Source organism: Copadichromis virginalis, linkage group LG7 (genome assembly GCF_057382275.1).
Source record: "Copadichromis virginalis isolate Kocher_CV1m ecotype Utaka linkage group LG7, C_Virginalis_male_GT1.1, whole genome shotgun sequence".
NCBI lineage: Eukaryota > Metazoa > Chordata > Actinopteri > Cichliformes > Cichlidae > Copadichromis > Copadichromis virginalis.
The window spans coordinates 42,034,290-42,051,498 of NC_140624.1; the positions used below are offsets into that span (position 1 = coordinate 42,034,290).

At 41.4% G+C, this 17,209-nt stretch overlaps 1 protein-coding gene across 2 annotated transcripts; it reads left to right on the forward strand.

Annotated features, from left to right (window-relative positions):
* Positions 1-414: 414 nt before the first annotated feature.
* Positions 415-14,306, forward strand: LOC146705676 (ER degradation-enhancing alpha-mannosidase-like protein 3). Of its 2 annotated transcripts, none has more exons than XM_085463442.1 (21): positions 415-472; positions 1,066-1,517; positions 1,618-1,663; positions 2,278-2,378; positions 5,045-5,084; positions 5,178-5,290; positions 5,476-5,629; positions 5,782-5,916; positions 6,028-6,133; positions 6,250-6,347; positions 6,458-6,583; positions 6,678-6,761; positions 6,861-6,944; positions 7,132-7,256; positions 7,400-7,565; positions 9,162-9,319; positions 9,411-9,528; positions 10,349-10,522; positions 10,768-10,933; positions 11,049-11,240; positions 12,339-14,306. In XM_085463442.1, the coding sequence occupies exons 2-21, from the start codon at positions 1,351-1,353 to the stop codon at positions 12,557-12,559; spliced, it is 2,574 nt and encodes an 857-aa protein (XP_085319568.1). In that variant the 5' UTR covers positions 415-472; positions 1,066-1,350; the 3' UTR covers positions 12,560-14,306. The 2 variants fall into 2 exon arrangements, with proteins under 2 accessions (XP_085319568.1, XP_085319567.1); XM_085463441.1 differs by lacking the exon at positions 415-472 and adding an exon at positions 634-938.
* Positions 14,307-17,209: the final 2,903 nt, after the last annotated feature.

Below are 17,209 nucleotides of genomic sequence, written 5' to 3' on the forward strand. Positions count from 1 at the left end.
GGTCAGATGTCTATATCTATAAAAAATGCGTAAATTCCAGGTGATGTGTGGAAGTAGGCTGATAAGAAAAGGAAAGGAGACAGCTGCGACATCTTTCGGTAAACTGGAGACACTACAGACCTTATTAGGAAAGGGACCATGAAAAAAGCAGGCATTAGGCTGCATTTCCTGGATGGATCTTGGGTGCTTTGTTTTTTAAAAATATAATCTAGATTATATTTTCCACCATGAGCTCTAAGTAATTCCCGTGGAAATGTAAAATCTCATGATTTTTACTTCCTTCCTTTTGCATGGTGCATCGATCTATTTTTCTGATAAGTGTGAATTTATATAAACGTAAATACATCAAAGTCTTTGGGACGTTACAAAAGGCCTCCTCGCTGACACCGCCTACCTTGTGAGGTTGCTGTTTCGCCCTAATTAAAGCCTTTAAGGAAGATTGCTGTTATAGCAATCTGACCTCTGTTACATGGTGAGTGAAACATAATCTTATTTTTATCCTTCTGAAATCTTAACTATAACCCGATGAACTAGAGGAAATAGAGGTGGGCGAAAGGAAAACAGATGCTCTACGTGGCACCAACTTATCCTGAGAGCTAAACTCGGGGAGAAATTTACCCACCATAGCCGGGTAGCGACAAAGCCTGTCAGCTCTCTGACAGCTCAGTACTATAGTGACACTTGGAGACGTGTCAGCGGCCCTTAAGAAAAGCTGTTTAGCACTCGTTTTCATTTAATACGGCGACTGGAGCATTCGTTCTTAATCCCAGAGTATGTTTTGGCCTGTTTCACTTTTATTTTTTAACGAGCGACCTCATTAGCTCACTAAATAGCTTTGCCGAACTAGCGGCTGGATAGCCGACTAGCAACAGGGAACCTCCCAGTAGTATCATGGCTAGCGAGAATTAGCCACCCCATTTCACTGTGACATCACTTTGGTAACGTCTTAATATTTATTTTATTTTTTCCAGACTACCGCCTTTAAAAACAAGTGCACTACTAAACCTGTTCGGTCTTTCTGCGCTTAACCAGGGCTTCGTGCTTACTCTCGTTTTTCCTTTACAGGGAAGCTAACGTCACTTGCTGTCCCTTGTTTACATGAACACCGGTCATCTGGGGTGCTCTGAGGGCATGTGATGGTTGTAACAACACAGGATGAACTACAGAGAAACCGGGTTGTAAATACGGACATGGAACTTGGAGGTAGCTAACGTCGGCATCTCAGAGCCATTTCTCTGAGAAGATGACCTGGACTCTAAAGGAGGACAGCTGTGCCAGCTCCACTGTTTGACTTTGTGTGGGCGCTGGACGGAGAGCAGGAGCTTTGTTTGTCCCTGTTAAAAGTTTATCATGATGCAAAGCTACATGAGGACAACTGGAAACAAACAGTGCTGGGAATCGGCCTCTGCTTCTACCACAGGGATGATGTGGAAAACTCTCCTGGTCGTTAGTCTTTTCTGCTGGGGAAAGTGTCAAGAGAGCCAGAATATGACACCCGAGGAAAAGGGCGCAATCAGGTGATGAATGTTCACATATAAACAGTGAGTGCGCTTTTGTAAAATTATTGAAAGCATTTAACTTTTGCGTCTTTACCCGTTTTGTTTTTCTTCTGTGCAGGGACCAGATTGTTGAAATGTTTGATCACGCTTATGGCAGTTACATGGTAAGGTGTTCGTTACAGCATAATATTTGTAATTACCAGTAAGTTTATGTTTGCTTTTTGCAACAGTCCAGAGAAAAGACGAGTCAGTTGCTTCCAATTGGAAACGTGAATGCAAGCAAGCATGTTGGATTTGGTTGAGGTTGCTGTTAGTAATGCTGGAGAGGGTCAGACTCACCTGTGCCTTTATAGGATAACCAGAGTTGGACAAAGAGGCACGTACGACCTAAAGTGTGTGTGGTAGAAGTAAAAAGTAGATGTCCTTGTGACCTAACATAAATTAATCTAAGTGTATATTTAATATAGGTAGAGCAGCTAATGTTTAACTGATTATTGCATGTAAAAGGGCGATAAAGACGCAAAATTATCACTAAAAGGAGTTTAAACAAGTACATTCCTTAGTTAAACTGTCAAAGATTTCTTCAACTGAGTCCGCTAATAGTTTGAATATTTAGATGGAAAACTTAAGGGACATTGTTGAGTGAGAACTAACACTGTATGTGCCAGGTGAAGTGGGAGGTGTATAAGCTATTGATCTCCACCCATCCTTCCTCAATGAAACATTTTATGTGAAATGATAATGAAAGCATGGAGGCAAATGTTTGTTTCTGTTGTAGAAATATGCCTATCCAGCCGATGAGCTGATGCCTCTAAGCTGCAGAGGGAGAGTGCGTGGCCAGGAGCCCAACAGAGGGGACATAGATGACTCCTTGGGGAAGTAAGTAAATCGTTAATTGACATTTGGAGCATGAAAAGCATATACATTTAAATTCCTTCAAGCAGCAGCCAGACCAAAGTATTGCAGCAAAGGTTTGAGTGTGAGCAGTTTAAGATTAGCAGATAAAAGATGACCTGATTTCCAAATGGCATAAAGTAAGAGATGAGATATTTTTGATATTTTGAGCAAGATTACTTCATCATCTCTTATCTGCTGAGGTTCTGAAAGGACAACAAGATAACAGAGAGGGGAAGGGGGGGGGGGGGGGGTTGTCTACCCTGCATGATAAGAACCCTGATAAATCTTCCTGAAGGTCTTTTGCAGTCATAGAACAATTTTGATTCGGCTTTCTAGGAATCCTGTGAGTATTTTTTGCAGTAATTCTTTTGCTTTTCCAGACCACAACTTGACCATCACCATTCCTGTTGTTTGAGAAAAGAGCTTTGTGGAAACACTTTTACCCCCACTTTACAAATAAAATGAAAGTATTTATAAAATGTGTATCACCAATACTTTTCTAAAAATGACTCTGAACAGGATGTAGCTGTATCAAGCTACATGATATCTAGAAGTTATCTGACAGCTAAGATCTCTTTTGTAAACTTTCTTTCACTCCTAAAATCGACAGGGCAAAAGTGATACTCACAGTGCTTAAAATTCTATGAAAAGTATGTTTAATTTTCAATTTGAAGCCATTTAGAGATCATTTCATCTCCTGCTTGCTGAAGTAGTCACAGTAAGGAATTTTTGACAAGGGTGCAAAATGTTTTGCATGCCAAGTCTAATTTGTCTAATGCAGGGGTGTCCAACTCCAGGCCTCAAGGGCCTGGTCCTGCAGGTTTTACATATCACCCTGGGTCAACACACCTGGTCTAATGCTTCTGAGAATGATTTTGCATCCTTAAAGAAGACAGGAACTATAGTCTTGCCCTGCTATTCTCTTCAAAAATACCCTAGTATTCAGAGATGCTGAATGACCTGCTGGAGCGGGGGGGCTAGGAGGAGGAGTTGGCTGTCCGACTGCGGTCTGGAGTGTGGGGCCTTCCTGCTGCTGCGGAGTCGGGGCGGTCTGCCTCCCCCCACCGCAGGGAAAAGGGTAACACCACCTGGGTCTGGGTGCAGTTCCCCCCTCCAGGGGCAAGGGTACCTAGACCCGGTTTGTACAGTACGCTTGGGGAGTGTGATCTTATGTACAACGTCTCTTTATGTCTGTCTCCACGTTGGTTCAGTGTGGAGTAAGTGCATATGAGAGCATGAGGGTGGGAATGGATGTTTGTATCTGTGTGTGCCTGTATGTCTGTGTCTATATGTCAGGTTGGGTGTCAGACGCCACCTCTCTGGGGACATCTCAGGCCCTCCAAGGTTTGGAGGCCTATCTCCCCCTACCACCACTTCCCCTGCCAGTGGCGGACTCCCTCAGACATCGGTGCGTTGGTGGTTCTCTGTGTCCGGGGATGGGCGTCCAGGTACACACCGGCTCACTCCTTGGCGGCCGCTTATCGGGGCCTGGAGCCTGGGGCTCGCTCGGGCCACTTCGGAGGTGGGGTGCCCCTGGCCTCTCGGCCTGGGGCTCGGTCACTCAGGCGCAGCTGGCTGCCGGCGGAGCTCACGGGCGCGTCACTGCAACTCCCCCTGGCTTCTGCTCCGCGGCTGCTGAGTGAGCCCTCATCTGGGACTCTCCTCAGCTCTTTCTGGGACAGTGGCGCGGCTGCCCCTCTGTTGGTCTTCCTTGGTCTCTTGTGTTCTGGGGGCCTCTGGATGTCTGGAGTTCTGATCTCCTCCATACCTGCTTCATGCCCTGGAGGACGGGGCTGTGGCCCCCCCCACACCCTCTAGCAGATTATTACAAGAAGGAACCTTTTAAAAAAACAAAAAACAAGCGCGTCCATGCTCACAGGTGTACACACGGGTGATCACACCCACAAACTACACCCTTTTTGGCTCCTACCTCAAAGCACACTGTGTTCTGTTGGTCTTGTGTGCTGCACAGTGGTGTTTAGTGTTTGGTATTTGCTGTCGTATTCCCATGTATCATTGTGGTGTTGTTTGTTCTGTTGCTCTTGTTCTCTTCTGCTTGTTTTCTTTTTTCTTTCAGCAGGTGATCCAGGTGATTGATATATGCATTTTTTTCTTCTCTGCCCGTTCTGTTGGTTTTTGTCTTTTGCCCTTCTCCCCCGTCCCTCTTCTCAGCTGTTTCTCTTTCCCTCTTTCTTTCTCCCCTTCTTTCCCCCAGTCAAGTCTGTCCCGTATTCATTAAGTGAAAATAAAAGAAACAATAAAAGGTGAATCAAATGGACCATTACGGCAAGGCTGGGATGGTCAATTTGGTAAAGTAAATCCGTTGGGCATCTTTCTTTGCCTTTAGACAACAATTCTGATGGCAAAAGAGCCAAACGGGACAGGCAAAAAGAAAAAAAAAAAAAAAAAGAGATGCTGAATGAGCCGCCAGTTTAAGCAATAAAACCAACAGGAAGGCATTAAATCGGCATCTTGGAGTGCCATACACAGATCTATGTACAACACGTGTTTTATAATGTAACATTTAGCTTCAGACTCAGCATGAGTCATTACAAATTTAACTGAATCAGTGGAAAGTAGGACACCAGCTATGCTGCACTCTGCTAGCTATCGACATGTCATAATATTCGTTTCCACCATCTTTTTAGGTTTTCTCTCACTCTGATTGACACCCTTGACACCCTGGTGGTAAGTATTTGATTTTCCTCTCATAAAAAAACAATATTGCTTTGCTTGTGTTTTTGAACAATTATTTCTTTCGCTCACATGAATTTTAAACAGGTTTTAAACAAGCTTGATGAGTTTGAGGAGGCAGTGAAGAAGGCTGTGAGTGATGTACGCCTCGACAACGATGTGGTGGTGTCAGTGTTTGAGACCAATATCAGAGTTTTAGGGTATGAATCTTATGTATATATAATATATTATACAGCCTTTGTTATTTTCCTTAGATTTGTATTAACGGCTTTATTTGAAGTGCTTTTTTTTCTTGGCTCATTATTCCAATTGTAGTATTTTTTGACATCAGTACATCGTTTTATTGTCACTGGAAAGAAATATCCTGAGTATTTCTTCTTCCCAGTGGGCTTTTAGGGGGCCATGTGATGGCTGACCTCCTACGGCAACGTGGGGAGAGGATGCAATGGTATCGTGACGAGCTCCTACATATGGCCAAAGAGCTGGGCCATCGATTACTGCCTGCCTTTAACACCACAAGTGGCCTTCCCTATCCTAAGGTAGTGCTTATTTTATTGTTAAATATCACAAACCTTATTGCAGATTCATTATATGCTATCTAGTTCTTCAAAATTAGGCACTAATAAACAACAAACGTGTTCCTCATTTTGCACAGTAACTGATATAATTTTTGCTGTATTTGGCTCACCAGGTAAATCTGCGCTACGGTGTCCTAAACCCACTTTCCCGGACAGGCACCGAGTCCGACACCTGCACAGCATGTGCAGGAACAATGATCCTGGAATTCGCTGCCCTCAGCAGGCTGTCAGGAAACTCTGTGTTTGAGGTATTACCTTATTCTTCCTTCTTTTTTTCTTTTTTTTACTTTTTCATGTTAGGAATTATAGCTGAGTGTAGTTTTCACCTCAAAGAGTTTAAGCATGTAATACTTTTACAGGAACATGCAAGGAAAGCTCTGGATGTCCTCTGGGAGAGGCGACAGAGGGGAAGTGACTTGGTGGGGACTGTCATCAATATCCACAATGGAGAATGGGTCCGGAGGGGTGAGGCAGTTTAAACACAAAGATACACAAACATCGACAGCACTGGAATCATGCAGGTTCTCACACAAGCAGTGGAAATCGAGCCTTACTGAGTCTTGTCGCTTCTGTGTTTGCAGACAGTGGAGTTGGTGCTGGCATCGATTCATACTATGAATACCTGATGAAGGCGTACATTCTTCTGGGAGACAATGTCTTTCTGGACAGGTTCAACGTTGTAAGCATTCCTTGCTGTAACATCATTGTCTCACACAGTCTGTCATATTATAGTGTTTGAGCTGAAAACACTACAGTAATTATTTGTGTTTCTTGGTTTTTCCTCTACAGCACTACAGTGCCATTATGAAGTACATCAGTCAGCCTCCCCTGCTGCTCAATGTACACATGCACAACCCCACAGTGAGTGTGCGAAGCTGGATGGACTCTCTCCTGGCATTCTTCCCTGGCCTGCAGGTCTTAAGATGTGCTCAGTTAATCATATTGACTCTTTTAATAGTGAAAGAGTTTGTTGTTTATAGTTTCTAAAGTCCTGCTTTTGCTTATATAGGTTTTGCGAGGGGATCTGAAACCAGCCATTGAAACTCATGAAATGCTTTACCAAGTAACCAAACAGCACAAGTTTCTTCCAGAGGTAATGACTCAGTATTTGTATTCCTCTGTATCCCAGAACATTTCAGCAGTCAAGAAAAGTGGTACTAACCTCTTTTGTTTTTTGTTCATCTCACTGAAGGCTTTCACTACAGAGTTCAGAGTTCATTGGGGTCAACACCTACTGAGACCAGAGTTTGCAGAAAGCACCTACTACCTCTATAAGGTAACCCTGTATGTTTAATCTCTGTCACTACCAGTGTCGCTGATTAAATATATTGCATTTCCTTTGGTTGTAAAAGTTCAACTTTGTTAAAAGTTGGCAAATTTATACAAGTATTTTATTCCTTTTAAGGATATGAAGAGCTTATCCTGTAGGACATGTAGGTAAGATTATATTTTGATGTGTGCAGGCCACTGGTGACCCCTACTACCTCAGAGTGGGACAATCCATAGTGGAAAAGCTCAATGCCTATGCCAGAGTGCCTTGCGGGTTTGCTGCTGTGCAAGATGTCCGCACAGGGACACATGAAGACAGGTACTGTGTGAGGCGAACTCTGTTCTGAACATTTAAAAACTGAAAAGTGTAACCTTAAGTATCAGAAACAGATGTGACCATTTTTTTTTCTCCTTCTGATTTTTTTTTCTTTCTTCTATATATGTGGGCTTTTCTGTGTTTAGGATGGACTCGTTCTTTCTGGCTGAGATGTTTAAATACCTGTACCTAATGTTTTCTGAGAAGAGTCACCTGCCAATTGATATGGACGGCTACATTTTCACTACAGAGGCTCACCTCCTGCCTATATCTCTTTCCACCACTCAGCCACCTTGTCCAGGAAACGATACGGTGAGAGCGCTCACTTTGTCACAAACACCAGTGCAAATGTTATCTTCCTCTATTTTCTATACAAGCTTGTGTATACCAACCACTCTGTTAGGTCCACCTGTCAAATTGCTTTTTAACATGGATATCTAATCAGGCAATCACATGTCAACAACTCAATTCATTAAAGCTGCGTCCACAAAGTGAAGTGCCCATTGGAAATGCTTTTGAAGCTGACAGCTGGTTGCTTGTGGATATTCCAGGTTGCAGTTGCCTACGTGACCTTCTTAATATCTTCACCACCGGGTACTCATACTCTTGTCTATAGTCAACACGTACTGCTGAGAATCACTTCCAGGGTTGTATGCAGATTTAGTCACGTAGACCTGTTCTCGACTGTCTTCTTGAACTCAAATGGAGCAAGGTTGTACCCACCTTCTGATGGCTGCCTTCAGCAGGATAACACACCATGTCACAAAGCTCAGATCACCTGAAACTGGAATGAGTTCTCGGTTTTCAAAACTCCTCCGAAGTCACCAGATCTCAATCAAAAGCACCTCTGGGATGTGGTGGAACCAGAGATTTGCATCATTGATGTTGTTAAATCCTCCCAATTCTTTTGATCTTTGGGCTGAAGGAAGGACAATACTCGGTGTATAAATGCTCAATCAACAATCTTTTATTCCATACAATTCAACACTTTATGAGCATAAACCATCCGGAGGGGAGATGAGCGCGGGAGGGTGTCCGCCTGATCTCGAAGTGTCTGAGCGTTCCTCAGATTCTTATAGCTTCAGCCCCCCTCCACCTAGTCATAAAAGCTAAACATCCACATTCTTTCTCTCTCTCAGTGAGTCTAAGTTATGACCTTGGCTTCCTGTGCAGTGTGTTCTGTTCTTTTCTAATCAGACGAATAAGGCCATGACTCTCTGAAAACAGTATTTCTTATACCTCAGCAGTATAATGCATCATAAAACAATATCATTCATTCACAATAGATCAGCAGCTTAATGTAATACAAATCAGTTTAATAACTGTAATAGTTATCACCTTCTTCTAAGTCAGGAGAATAATGCAAACTAAAACTACATAATTTCACAATCTTTAATTAGGGGTCTAACGTGGCATAAGATAATATAATAATCTCACAATGTGCAGACAACGGATCTGTTGTAATTGTGTGATACTATCATGTCAATTTGGCCCCAGATCTCTGAGAAAAGTTTCCAGCACCTAATTGAATGAGTGCCATGAAGAATTGAGGCAAAAAGGAGGTCAAAAACAGTGCTACCTGGTTTGTTTGTATGTCTCACATTAGCACTGTCAAATTTTTACTAAATCTGACAGTGCTAATACTGATATTGTGATAACAGAAATTTGAAGAAAATGAGGATGGCAGCATGCCACCAGTCTAATTTATCTCAAACTTTGTTTTGTTTTTTAGTACAAAGGTTTGGGTTTGTAACAGAGAAGGAAGGTGATCTTAATTTAGTGAATATTGTAATTATTGTAAGTCTCACTTATATGACAGTGCTGTATATTTAGAAGTTAACAGCAAAACTCACTGGCATAGTTGTATAGTAGGTACATACTTATTTAAAGGTGTGTCTTGTTCTTCAGGAGACTGTTCGTATTTCTCAAGAAGAAGATCTGTTTACACACTCCTGTCCCAGCACTGAGACGTTATTCCCAAACAACCCGTCATTTGCCAAAACCATCAGGGACGGATACAAGTACCTCACTGGGGTGGGACGAGCTTTCCACCCTTTACCCATCAGGTGTGTCCAGCTGCAAGAGACTTTTGATTCCAGAGTAAATTCTCTGGTGGATTTGTGAAGTTGTTTACCTGACTGCCTTCATACTTTGCAGGGAAATTGAACTTCCACTCCACGATAATGGCATGGAGCCAGTGGAGTTCTTTAAAAGCATGGGCATTTCTCTCACTCCACTGAACGAAGCCAATATGGGAGACACTGGAAGGCTTAAGGTATACACTGTTTACTTTGTACTCTAAATATGAACTGAAATGATGAGTTCAGGGTCAAAAATACGTCCGAAAATATACAATTACATGTAATTTTTTTTAATTCCACAGCCATTTTTTATACAATACTTCTTTTCAATATTTAATGCCATTGGTAAAACAAATTAAATTCAAATTGATTTAGTTTATTATTGTAAATGAATTAGTGCTCCAGCTGCAGTATTTTCATACTCCACCAGGAGGCACTGTCCAAACTCTGCGGATCAACGAGTATATTTTCTTCCATTATAGTTATCTAGTTTGTTATACTTGTCTTATAACGGTCCACTCTTTTAAAGCAAAATCTGCCTGAGATTTAGTTTAAATGTGAAGTTATGTATTTTAATGGTCCAACCCACTGATTCCCAAAGTATGTGCCAGTTGTATAGGTACTACAACCTAATTAAAAATGTTAATAGGAGGTGGTTAGGTTGTGTTATTACTCATTACACTAACCTAAATTTACTGCTCTTGTGTTGATGTTTGTGTACCAGTGGTAGTGGAGTCACACTCCTTAACATTTTGCATATGACTAGGTAGCATTAGCAATTTATAGCCAACAGTCTGTGTTGTTTGTGTGTGCGTGTGTTTTTTCTTTTTTTTTCTTAATTAAATGTTCAGGGAAATCCATCAGTTTGTCTTGTATTTTGATTAGAGTGAAGATTGGCTGGTGCCACATGGGTATTTCTGGTTTTTAAGTGTGCTGCAGCACTCTTGACTTTGGGAATGGCTGACCTGACCAGCTCTTGTTTTCAATTGGGTCTCTAAATAATGATGTCTGCAGGAGCATAAAGGAGTTTACCGGGTAAAACTTGTAGCAGAATTGAGCCAGGCACCAGAGGAGGAGGTTGTGGTGCCTCATGTCGTTCAGCTCATATCCCCACCATTTCTGGGAAGGACGGTCCTCACTGCAGGACCTGCCAAATTTGGGATGGACCTCACCAAGCAGGAGCATGGGGTGAGATAACACACCACATAGTATCGGTGTCAAAGCTAGTGTAGCTTTCAGGAACAAAGACAGAAACATGTGTTTCATTGCAACAATGTGTTTGAATAGATTACAATCTGAGATAATTGATATAATATGAACTACTAATTAAAATTAATAATTTATGTATGCATTTTTGTTCTCTTGGTCTTGTTTAGTTCTTTTCTCTAACGTGCAAAGACAAAATCACATTAAAACAAACTCTTGTGCTGCAGGTGAAGGGAAGCATAGTGAAAGCTTCCCCCTACACTGCGTGTGGACCCATAGACAATGCAGCGGGCCTAAAAGGCCACATCGCTCTGGCACTAAGAGGTGACTGCATGTTTGCTGCAAAGGCTCGTTGGCTACAGAAGGCAGGAGCCATAGGAGCTATTTTCATAGGTGAGAGTCATTACCAGTTGAGCTGAAATCATTTGCTCTTATAGTATTTCTCAACGTTTAGAATGAGTGGACTTCAAAGATGTTCATGAGCTCAGCATACGCCTTTGTTCCTCAGACCACCGTGAAGGAAGCAACAGCGAGGAAACCCCTCTCTTCCAGATGGTTGGAGATGGCGACTCCACTGAAGACATCACCCTGCCTTTAGTCTTCCTGTTCAGCCGTGAGGGTGCCGTGCTCACAGCTGCCCTGGAGAAACATCACAATGTGGATGTGCTGCTGCTGCCCAAAGAGAGGCAGCTCGGACGTGGTGAGCATCAGGAGGAAGATTAGATTAGATATAATATGTTTATGGTATTGTCAGCAAATCCCATGAACAGTTAAAAAAATGACATTATAGTTTGGTTGGTCTTTTTTTTTTTTTTTTAAATGCTGTCCAACTTTTTGAGTCTCTTGGATAATTTGGCACGAACCCTGTTCAAAGCTGGCTGGGAGCCGGTGACTATTTTTAGAATTCATGTGGTACCGGTGATAGGTCTCTAATATCCTGTGGGGGAGCCACAGTGGATAGATTTTGGCACAGATTTTACACCCGCTGCCCTCCCGTTTATCTAACACCAGGTATACACTAGCTTGTGACCCCCTAATAGGGTCTACAGAATCAAAGGAAAATATTATTCAGATTTTTAATGCTTGTTGGAAACAAAAAGGATGTAGACTCATCAGATTTATACTTAATCATATGTTTTATAAAAGTCACTGTAAAGGTTAGGAAGAAAATTAGATAGCGTTGTTTTCAGAATTCATGCAGTGAAGAGTAGTAAAGATAATGCTGGGTGTATAATCTCTGTGATGTGACTCACCAATGTGTTAACAATAGACGTGAAAAAGTGTCTGCCTCACAGAAAATACTTACTATCATCTGTCACTTACCATTTTTATTGATTTTATATATTTAATGTTTGTTGAAAGGTGAAAAATATAGAATATCACCAGATATATACTTGATCAAATAGTGTCTAAAAGACACTGTGAAGGTTAGGAAGGCCTTTGTGCTTCTGTCCTTTAATAGATGTTTTAACTACACAGGATATGTTGTGCGTCATGGTTCCTCTGACATAATACAGAAATCAAACTTTATGTAGCATACAACAATGTATTTTCTTGTGGATTTGACATAGCTGTTGGTCCCAAATTGACCCAGAACATATAGCTATCATCATTTTATTATTGTTTTACTTGGTAGCAAAGTGCAGATTCACTATTTCAGTTGTTTTTAATTCAGGGTAATATAAAAATGGAATTGAAGTTGAGGACAAAATGAAATGATATGGAAAAACGTAGTTTGTGCTGCAGATGTGAGCTCTTCTCCTGTTTACGTGTGTCGTTGTCTGTCCTTGTACTACAGATAAAATGGAGAAACACGTCAGCATGAACCTAAAACTCCGCCTGGCAGAGGAGGGGGAGATGGAGGGGGGAGCAGCTAGCGGGCGCACCCTGGAGTTTGTCTTGGAGAATGACGAGGTGCTTCTTAAGGACGAGGGAGTAGAAGAACTGAGAGAAAAACAGCAGCAGTCATGCACAGAGGACAGTGACAGGACTCAACCCTCTCAAATCCCAGACTCTTAATGTCAGACCAAACACAAATCCATGAGCTGTGCTGATCCCGAACTTTGCTGCCACTGGTATCTTGTCAGGTTCTGGATGGAGTGTGCCTCAGAGCCCCTCACTGCCCTACAGCACAGGGAGCCCTCAGTGACACAACTGGCATGTTTACGCCTGTCTTGAAGGGTCTATATTTACCTTTCAGTCAAAGATTTGCAGATTCTGCTCCATGTGGTACAGGAAATGGTGGTTGAGGTGTGGCTTCTGATCTCATGAGACTAAACTTAGTAATATAAATCTAAAAGGATAGGCTGTTAATGTGTAAACCTAAACCTAACCTGTAGTTTTTGCTCCTGTGGGCCCATATGAAGTACATCCAGAGGAAACTGTAGATAAGGGTCCAAAAATGTCCTCAGCTATGGTTGTTATGCAATGCAGTGCATTTTTAGTATATATTGCACCTTTTCACTTTAACAAGTACTGTTTAGGCATTCATTGATAGAGAGTAGAATATTACATGGCCAGTAGGTGGTGTTAGCTACCAGAGCTTCTCGGTAATGTAATGCTGGCTGTTGAAGAACAGGAAGTTGGGTTAATTTAAAAACTATTTTCTTTCTTACTGGAAATCACTTCAGGGAATTTTAAGAGTGAATACAGTTTGCATTGATGAAGAGTGCGTGTGTGTTTGTGTGCGTGCGTGCGTGCGTGCGTGCGTGTGCGCCTGTGCGTGCTCTGCTTTTTTGCTACTATGTGAGCAGTGTCTGTGACTGTGTATGTGTGTGTATGTGTAATGACTAAAAAAAACCCTTGAAGGCATCTCGGTTAAAACGTCACAAGGCAAAAACGTATCCATCTTTACAAATTCAGAAAATCGGTACGATTTACCGTCATGAATCTTTTAAAGTTCAGCTTTCTAACCCAAAAATAGCCACACGGTTAAGTTGTAACTCACGTTTTCTTAGAAACACTGAAACTGTGATCAGAGGCGGTTTTCTTGCAAGCAGACACCCCTGGTTTCAGGTGCAGCGTCAAGGATTGTTGAGGCTGCTTTGCACTTTGAGACTTGTGGAAAATTGGGAAAAAAAGAATCATCCTATTATTACGTTTGTTTATGGTCAAATGTAATAACTCATTATGGTTATTTTTCATTGCATTTTCACTGTGTAACAATTGATTGTTTGTATCTTCCTTTAAATGCCAATTTTTTTTTTTGCAATGCTCCTTTCAAAACACTGCAAATTGTCACGTTTATGAATAAGTGGATTGGGTGAAATTTTGGTGAGGTTTTTGGATCATCTAACATTTACCAGAGAAGAAAAGACCAACTGAATCCTACACATTTATGCCAGCGTGTGACTGAAATCTATAGTGGATTCATTTTGCATAAATTTACAAGCTGGGGTTCTGACTCTCACACACTCCTTGCATACTCACCTGTTTTACAGCATTAGGTTTACTTGTTATAACTTTGGATTAAAACTCAAAACACTGCATAACTATTTCATCCACACTAATAGTAGTTTGCTTGATTCTTAACTTTTGTGTAACATGGAAATGTGAGCTGTCATTTGTTCCTTACCTAACTGTAAAGTGCACCCTTTCCTGATGCTGCTGAGCTGATTTGAAGTCAGATATTTGTTTGGTCTTTTATAAGGCTGTGCCAACCTGTTTACCTCAGGACTGTGTATGTAAATGTTCATGCAGATAAAAGGACCATGCACCAAAAAATGGATTGTTCTTTTTTTAAATGATTTTCATGCTTCTTCTGCAACTCTGAGGTTTTTGTTGGATTGTGTCCTGCAGCTCATAAAGTGCCAAAAGAGAGATTATCTGAAATCACTTTCCAGGACATAAACTTAGACACATTTGTCAGTAAATTAAAAATCATAATTCCTAACCCAATCAACCAACCTATGTTTTTTTTTTTTTTTTTTTTTCCATTACTCTGCATTTTTATCATCAGTGGCAGTTATGGTTTCCTATGAGGTCATAGGTTAAAGGATGTGGTTGCCATTTGCCTGTAGTAGGCTTTTGTGATTAATCATCCAGCGTAGTCTTTCTGATACTTTATTTCTCACTTCATACTGACGTATTTATCTGGTTAAAGACCTTTTGTGATTAGTTTTCCCTTTAAAAGTAGTTTAAAGTAATGTGTGCAGCTGTGTACACAGGTTGGAAATGCAATTTGATTGTAACACATTTCATATTAAGTACACACATCTTTGTAATTTTATGAATTTTTTAAAAATTTATTAGAAATATTGTGCAAGAGCAAAATAACTTTATGTATATATTTTATGTACAGTTTGAGCTCAACAGAAAAGACACGTAACATCAGTTGCCTCCAAAACCCACATGCATCACATCCGTGCCACAGCACTGCAGCGGGTTGTGAGCTTTTCAAAAAAAAGAATGCTGTCTGACTACCTTTGTCCGGGAAAAATGAGACAGACCTTGACACGTTTTTGTTCCAGAGGACTACGTGGCAAGAACGATGATGCCTGCGATGACATCAGTTATAATAGTGCTGCTGATGCTGTTTCACCCACAAAAAGCCCCGCCATGTAAGGACTCTGGACAGCTTTTAGAATAAAGAGGTTGTAATTGTTGAGTGGTAGTCCTAGAGCAATCTAATTTACTGCAAGACAAATGACATGTTGGGGGGTTTTGTGTGTGTGTGTGTCACAAAATACAGTATACCACAAATCCATTTGATTACACAGCTTTTTTTAAGTGCGTGTATAGTCATAGTAAAAAGAAAGTACAAGGGTTTTACATATCAGGACAGGAATCTGGTCTTTATCAGACCTTACAGTTAAGATAAATACAACCTCATATGAAGTGGCAAACATGACATATTATAGCATCCATCCATCTTTCCACTTTGCTTATCCAATTAAGGGTTGTAGGGGGCTGGAGCCTATCCCCTCTGGGGTGAGAGGTGGAGTACATCCTGGACCGGTCACCAGTCTGTCACACGGCTAACGCAGAGATAACCATTCACACTCACATTCACACTTTGGGCAATTTAGCTTCCCCAATTAACCTCACTCCACTAACTGCATGTTCTTGTACTGTGGGAGGAAGCAGAGTACCTGGAGGGAACCCACGCAGACCCAAGGAGAACATGCTGCCCTGATATAAGACACTTTGTCATTATTTATTTTATGACAGTTAAGCCATAATGCAGAAGCAGTGTGAAAAATTAAGTCGACCCAAACTGCTTTTATAGGAATTATGAGGGTAAGGAGCAGCCTGACCATAATGCATATCAGCACAAACAACTTGCACCAACTGTGAAATACGCTGGCAGAGAGGTAATGATCTGGGCTTGTTTTACAGCCACAGGACCCAGACACCGCGCAGTCACTGCTCTAGATTCTAGAGTCGATTGTGAGCCCTTCTGACCAGCAGCTGAAGCTTGGTCAGTATTGATCACACAGCAAATCTACAACAGAATGGCTGAAAAAGAAAAGAATCAAGGTGTTGCTGTGGCCCAGTCAAAGCCCAGGCCTCAGCCTGACTGAAACACTGTGGCGGGAATCGAGCTCTACATAAATGAAACCGTGAAGCAAATTTTATATGAAAGAGTGGGTGAGAACTTCTCCACAGAGAAAACCATTGCTTCATATGTCATGGGTACTATGTGTGTAATGCCATGTTCGCCTGTTCATTTCAGGTTGCACTTACTTAACTTTAAGAGCTGCTAAAGACTAGATAATTTTTTTTATTATGTCCTGATATGTAAAACATTTGAACTGACAGAGGGTGTAGGCGATACGCTCTCTTTCTTTTTGTACAGGAAGACTGTGAGCTACTAGTAGTCCGGTTTGAGGACTTACTTTGAACCGGACAGCTAAAGATCCTTGCTGACCTAAATTCCGCTCTTTGTTTGGCAATGGTCTTTCAGCACTAAGCAAGCAAACAGCCTCCAGCTGCTATTCGCCATTTGGTCTGTGTTTGGGAAATAACAATAATGGCTTTGGCAGACAGGAGGGACAACAATGGAAAAAAGAGTTTGTCTATTCGATGTCTATCTATACATCTTAAAAATACAGCTGGAGATCATTTTACCTCCACCTGCTGCTACCTGTTGCTCCTCAGCTGTCTCCCTTTGCAGCTATCTGCATTTGGATCGTATCTGTACTGCTAGGAAGAGGAAAAAATTGATAAACAAGAATAATAATAATAATAAAAAAGAATAGCAATGCGTAGACTATGACTGTGAACAGTTATCCGCATTAAAATAAGACTAGGACTTTTTCATGAATACACGACTTTATCCAGCTGCATGAAAACCATCAAACCAAGAAGATCACATTATTAAACCGGTTCTTCCACGACGTCAAACCTCACGTACGCGTTTACGTGGTATCCTGATTGTAATCGCTCGGTAAACTGTTGCATTCAAGTGCAAGTGGGAATCTGATCAGACACGATCTCGATCTGGTGGTAGAAATATCTCTGTATAACTTCGGATGATTCAGTACACGCATTTTCTTTTTAAATTAATGTCCTGGCTATCACGGCAATGAAGTTAGTTAAGATAATATCACAGGTGCATGTGGGAAATCTGTGATTTAAGATTTAAGACATCATGATGATTGAGGTTAGGTTAGGAATTTTCCATCATTTATAAAAGGCTTTATCTGTCACACGTATTTAACCTATACA

Bases quoted from the DNA above. Each gene is read 5' to 3' on its own strand.
- LOC146705676 (XM_085463442.1), top strand. From the start codon at position 1,351: ATGATGCAAAGCTACATGAGGACAACTGGAAACAAACAGTGCTGGGAA. The intron at 6,134-6,249 runs GTGAGGCAGTTT...CTGTGTTTGCAG, and splicing joins TGGAGAATGGGTCCGGAGGG to ACAGTGGAGTTGGTGCTGGC. The intron at 7,566-9,161 runs GTGAGAGCGCTC...CTTGTTCTTCAG, and splicing joins CTTGTCCAGGAAACGATACG to GAGACTGTTCGTATTTCTCA.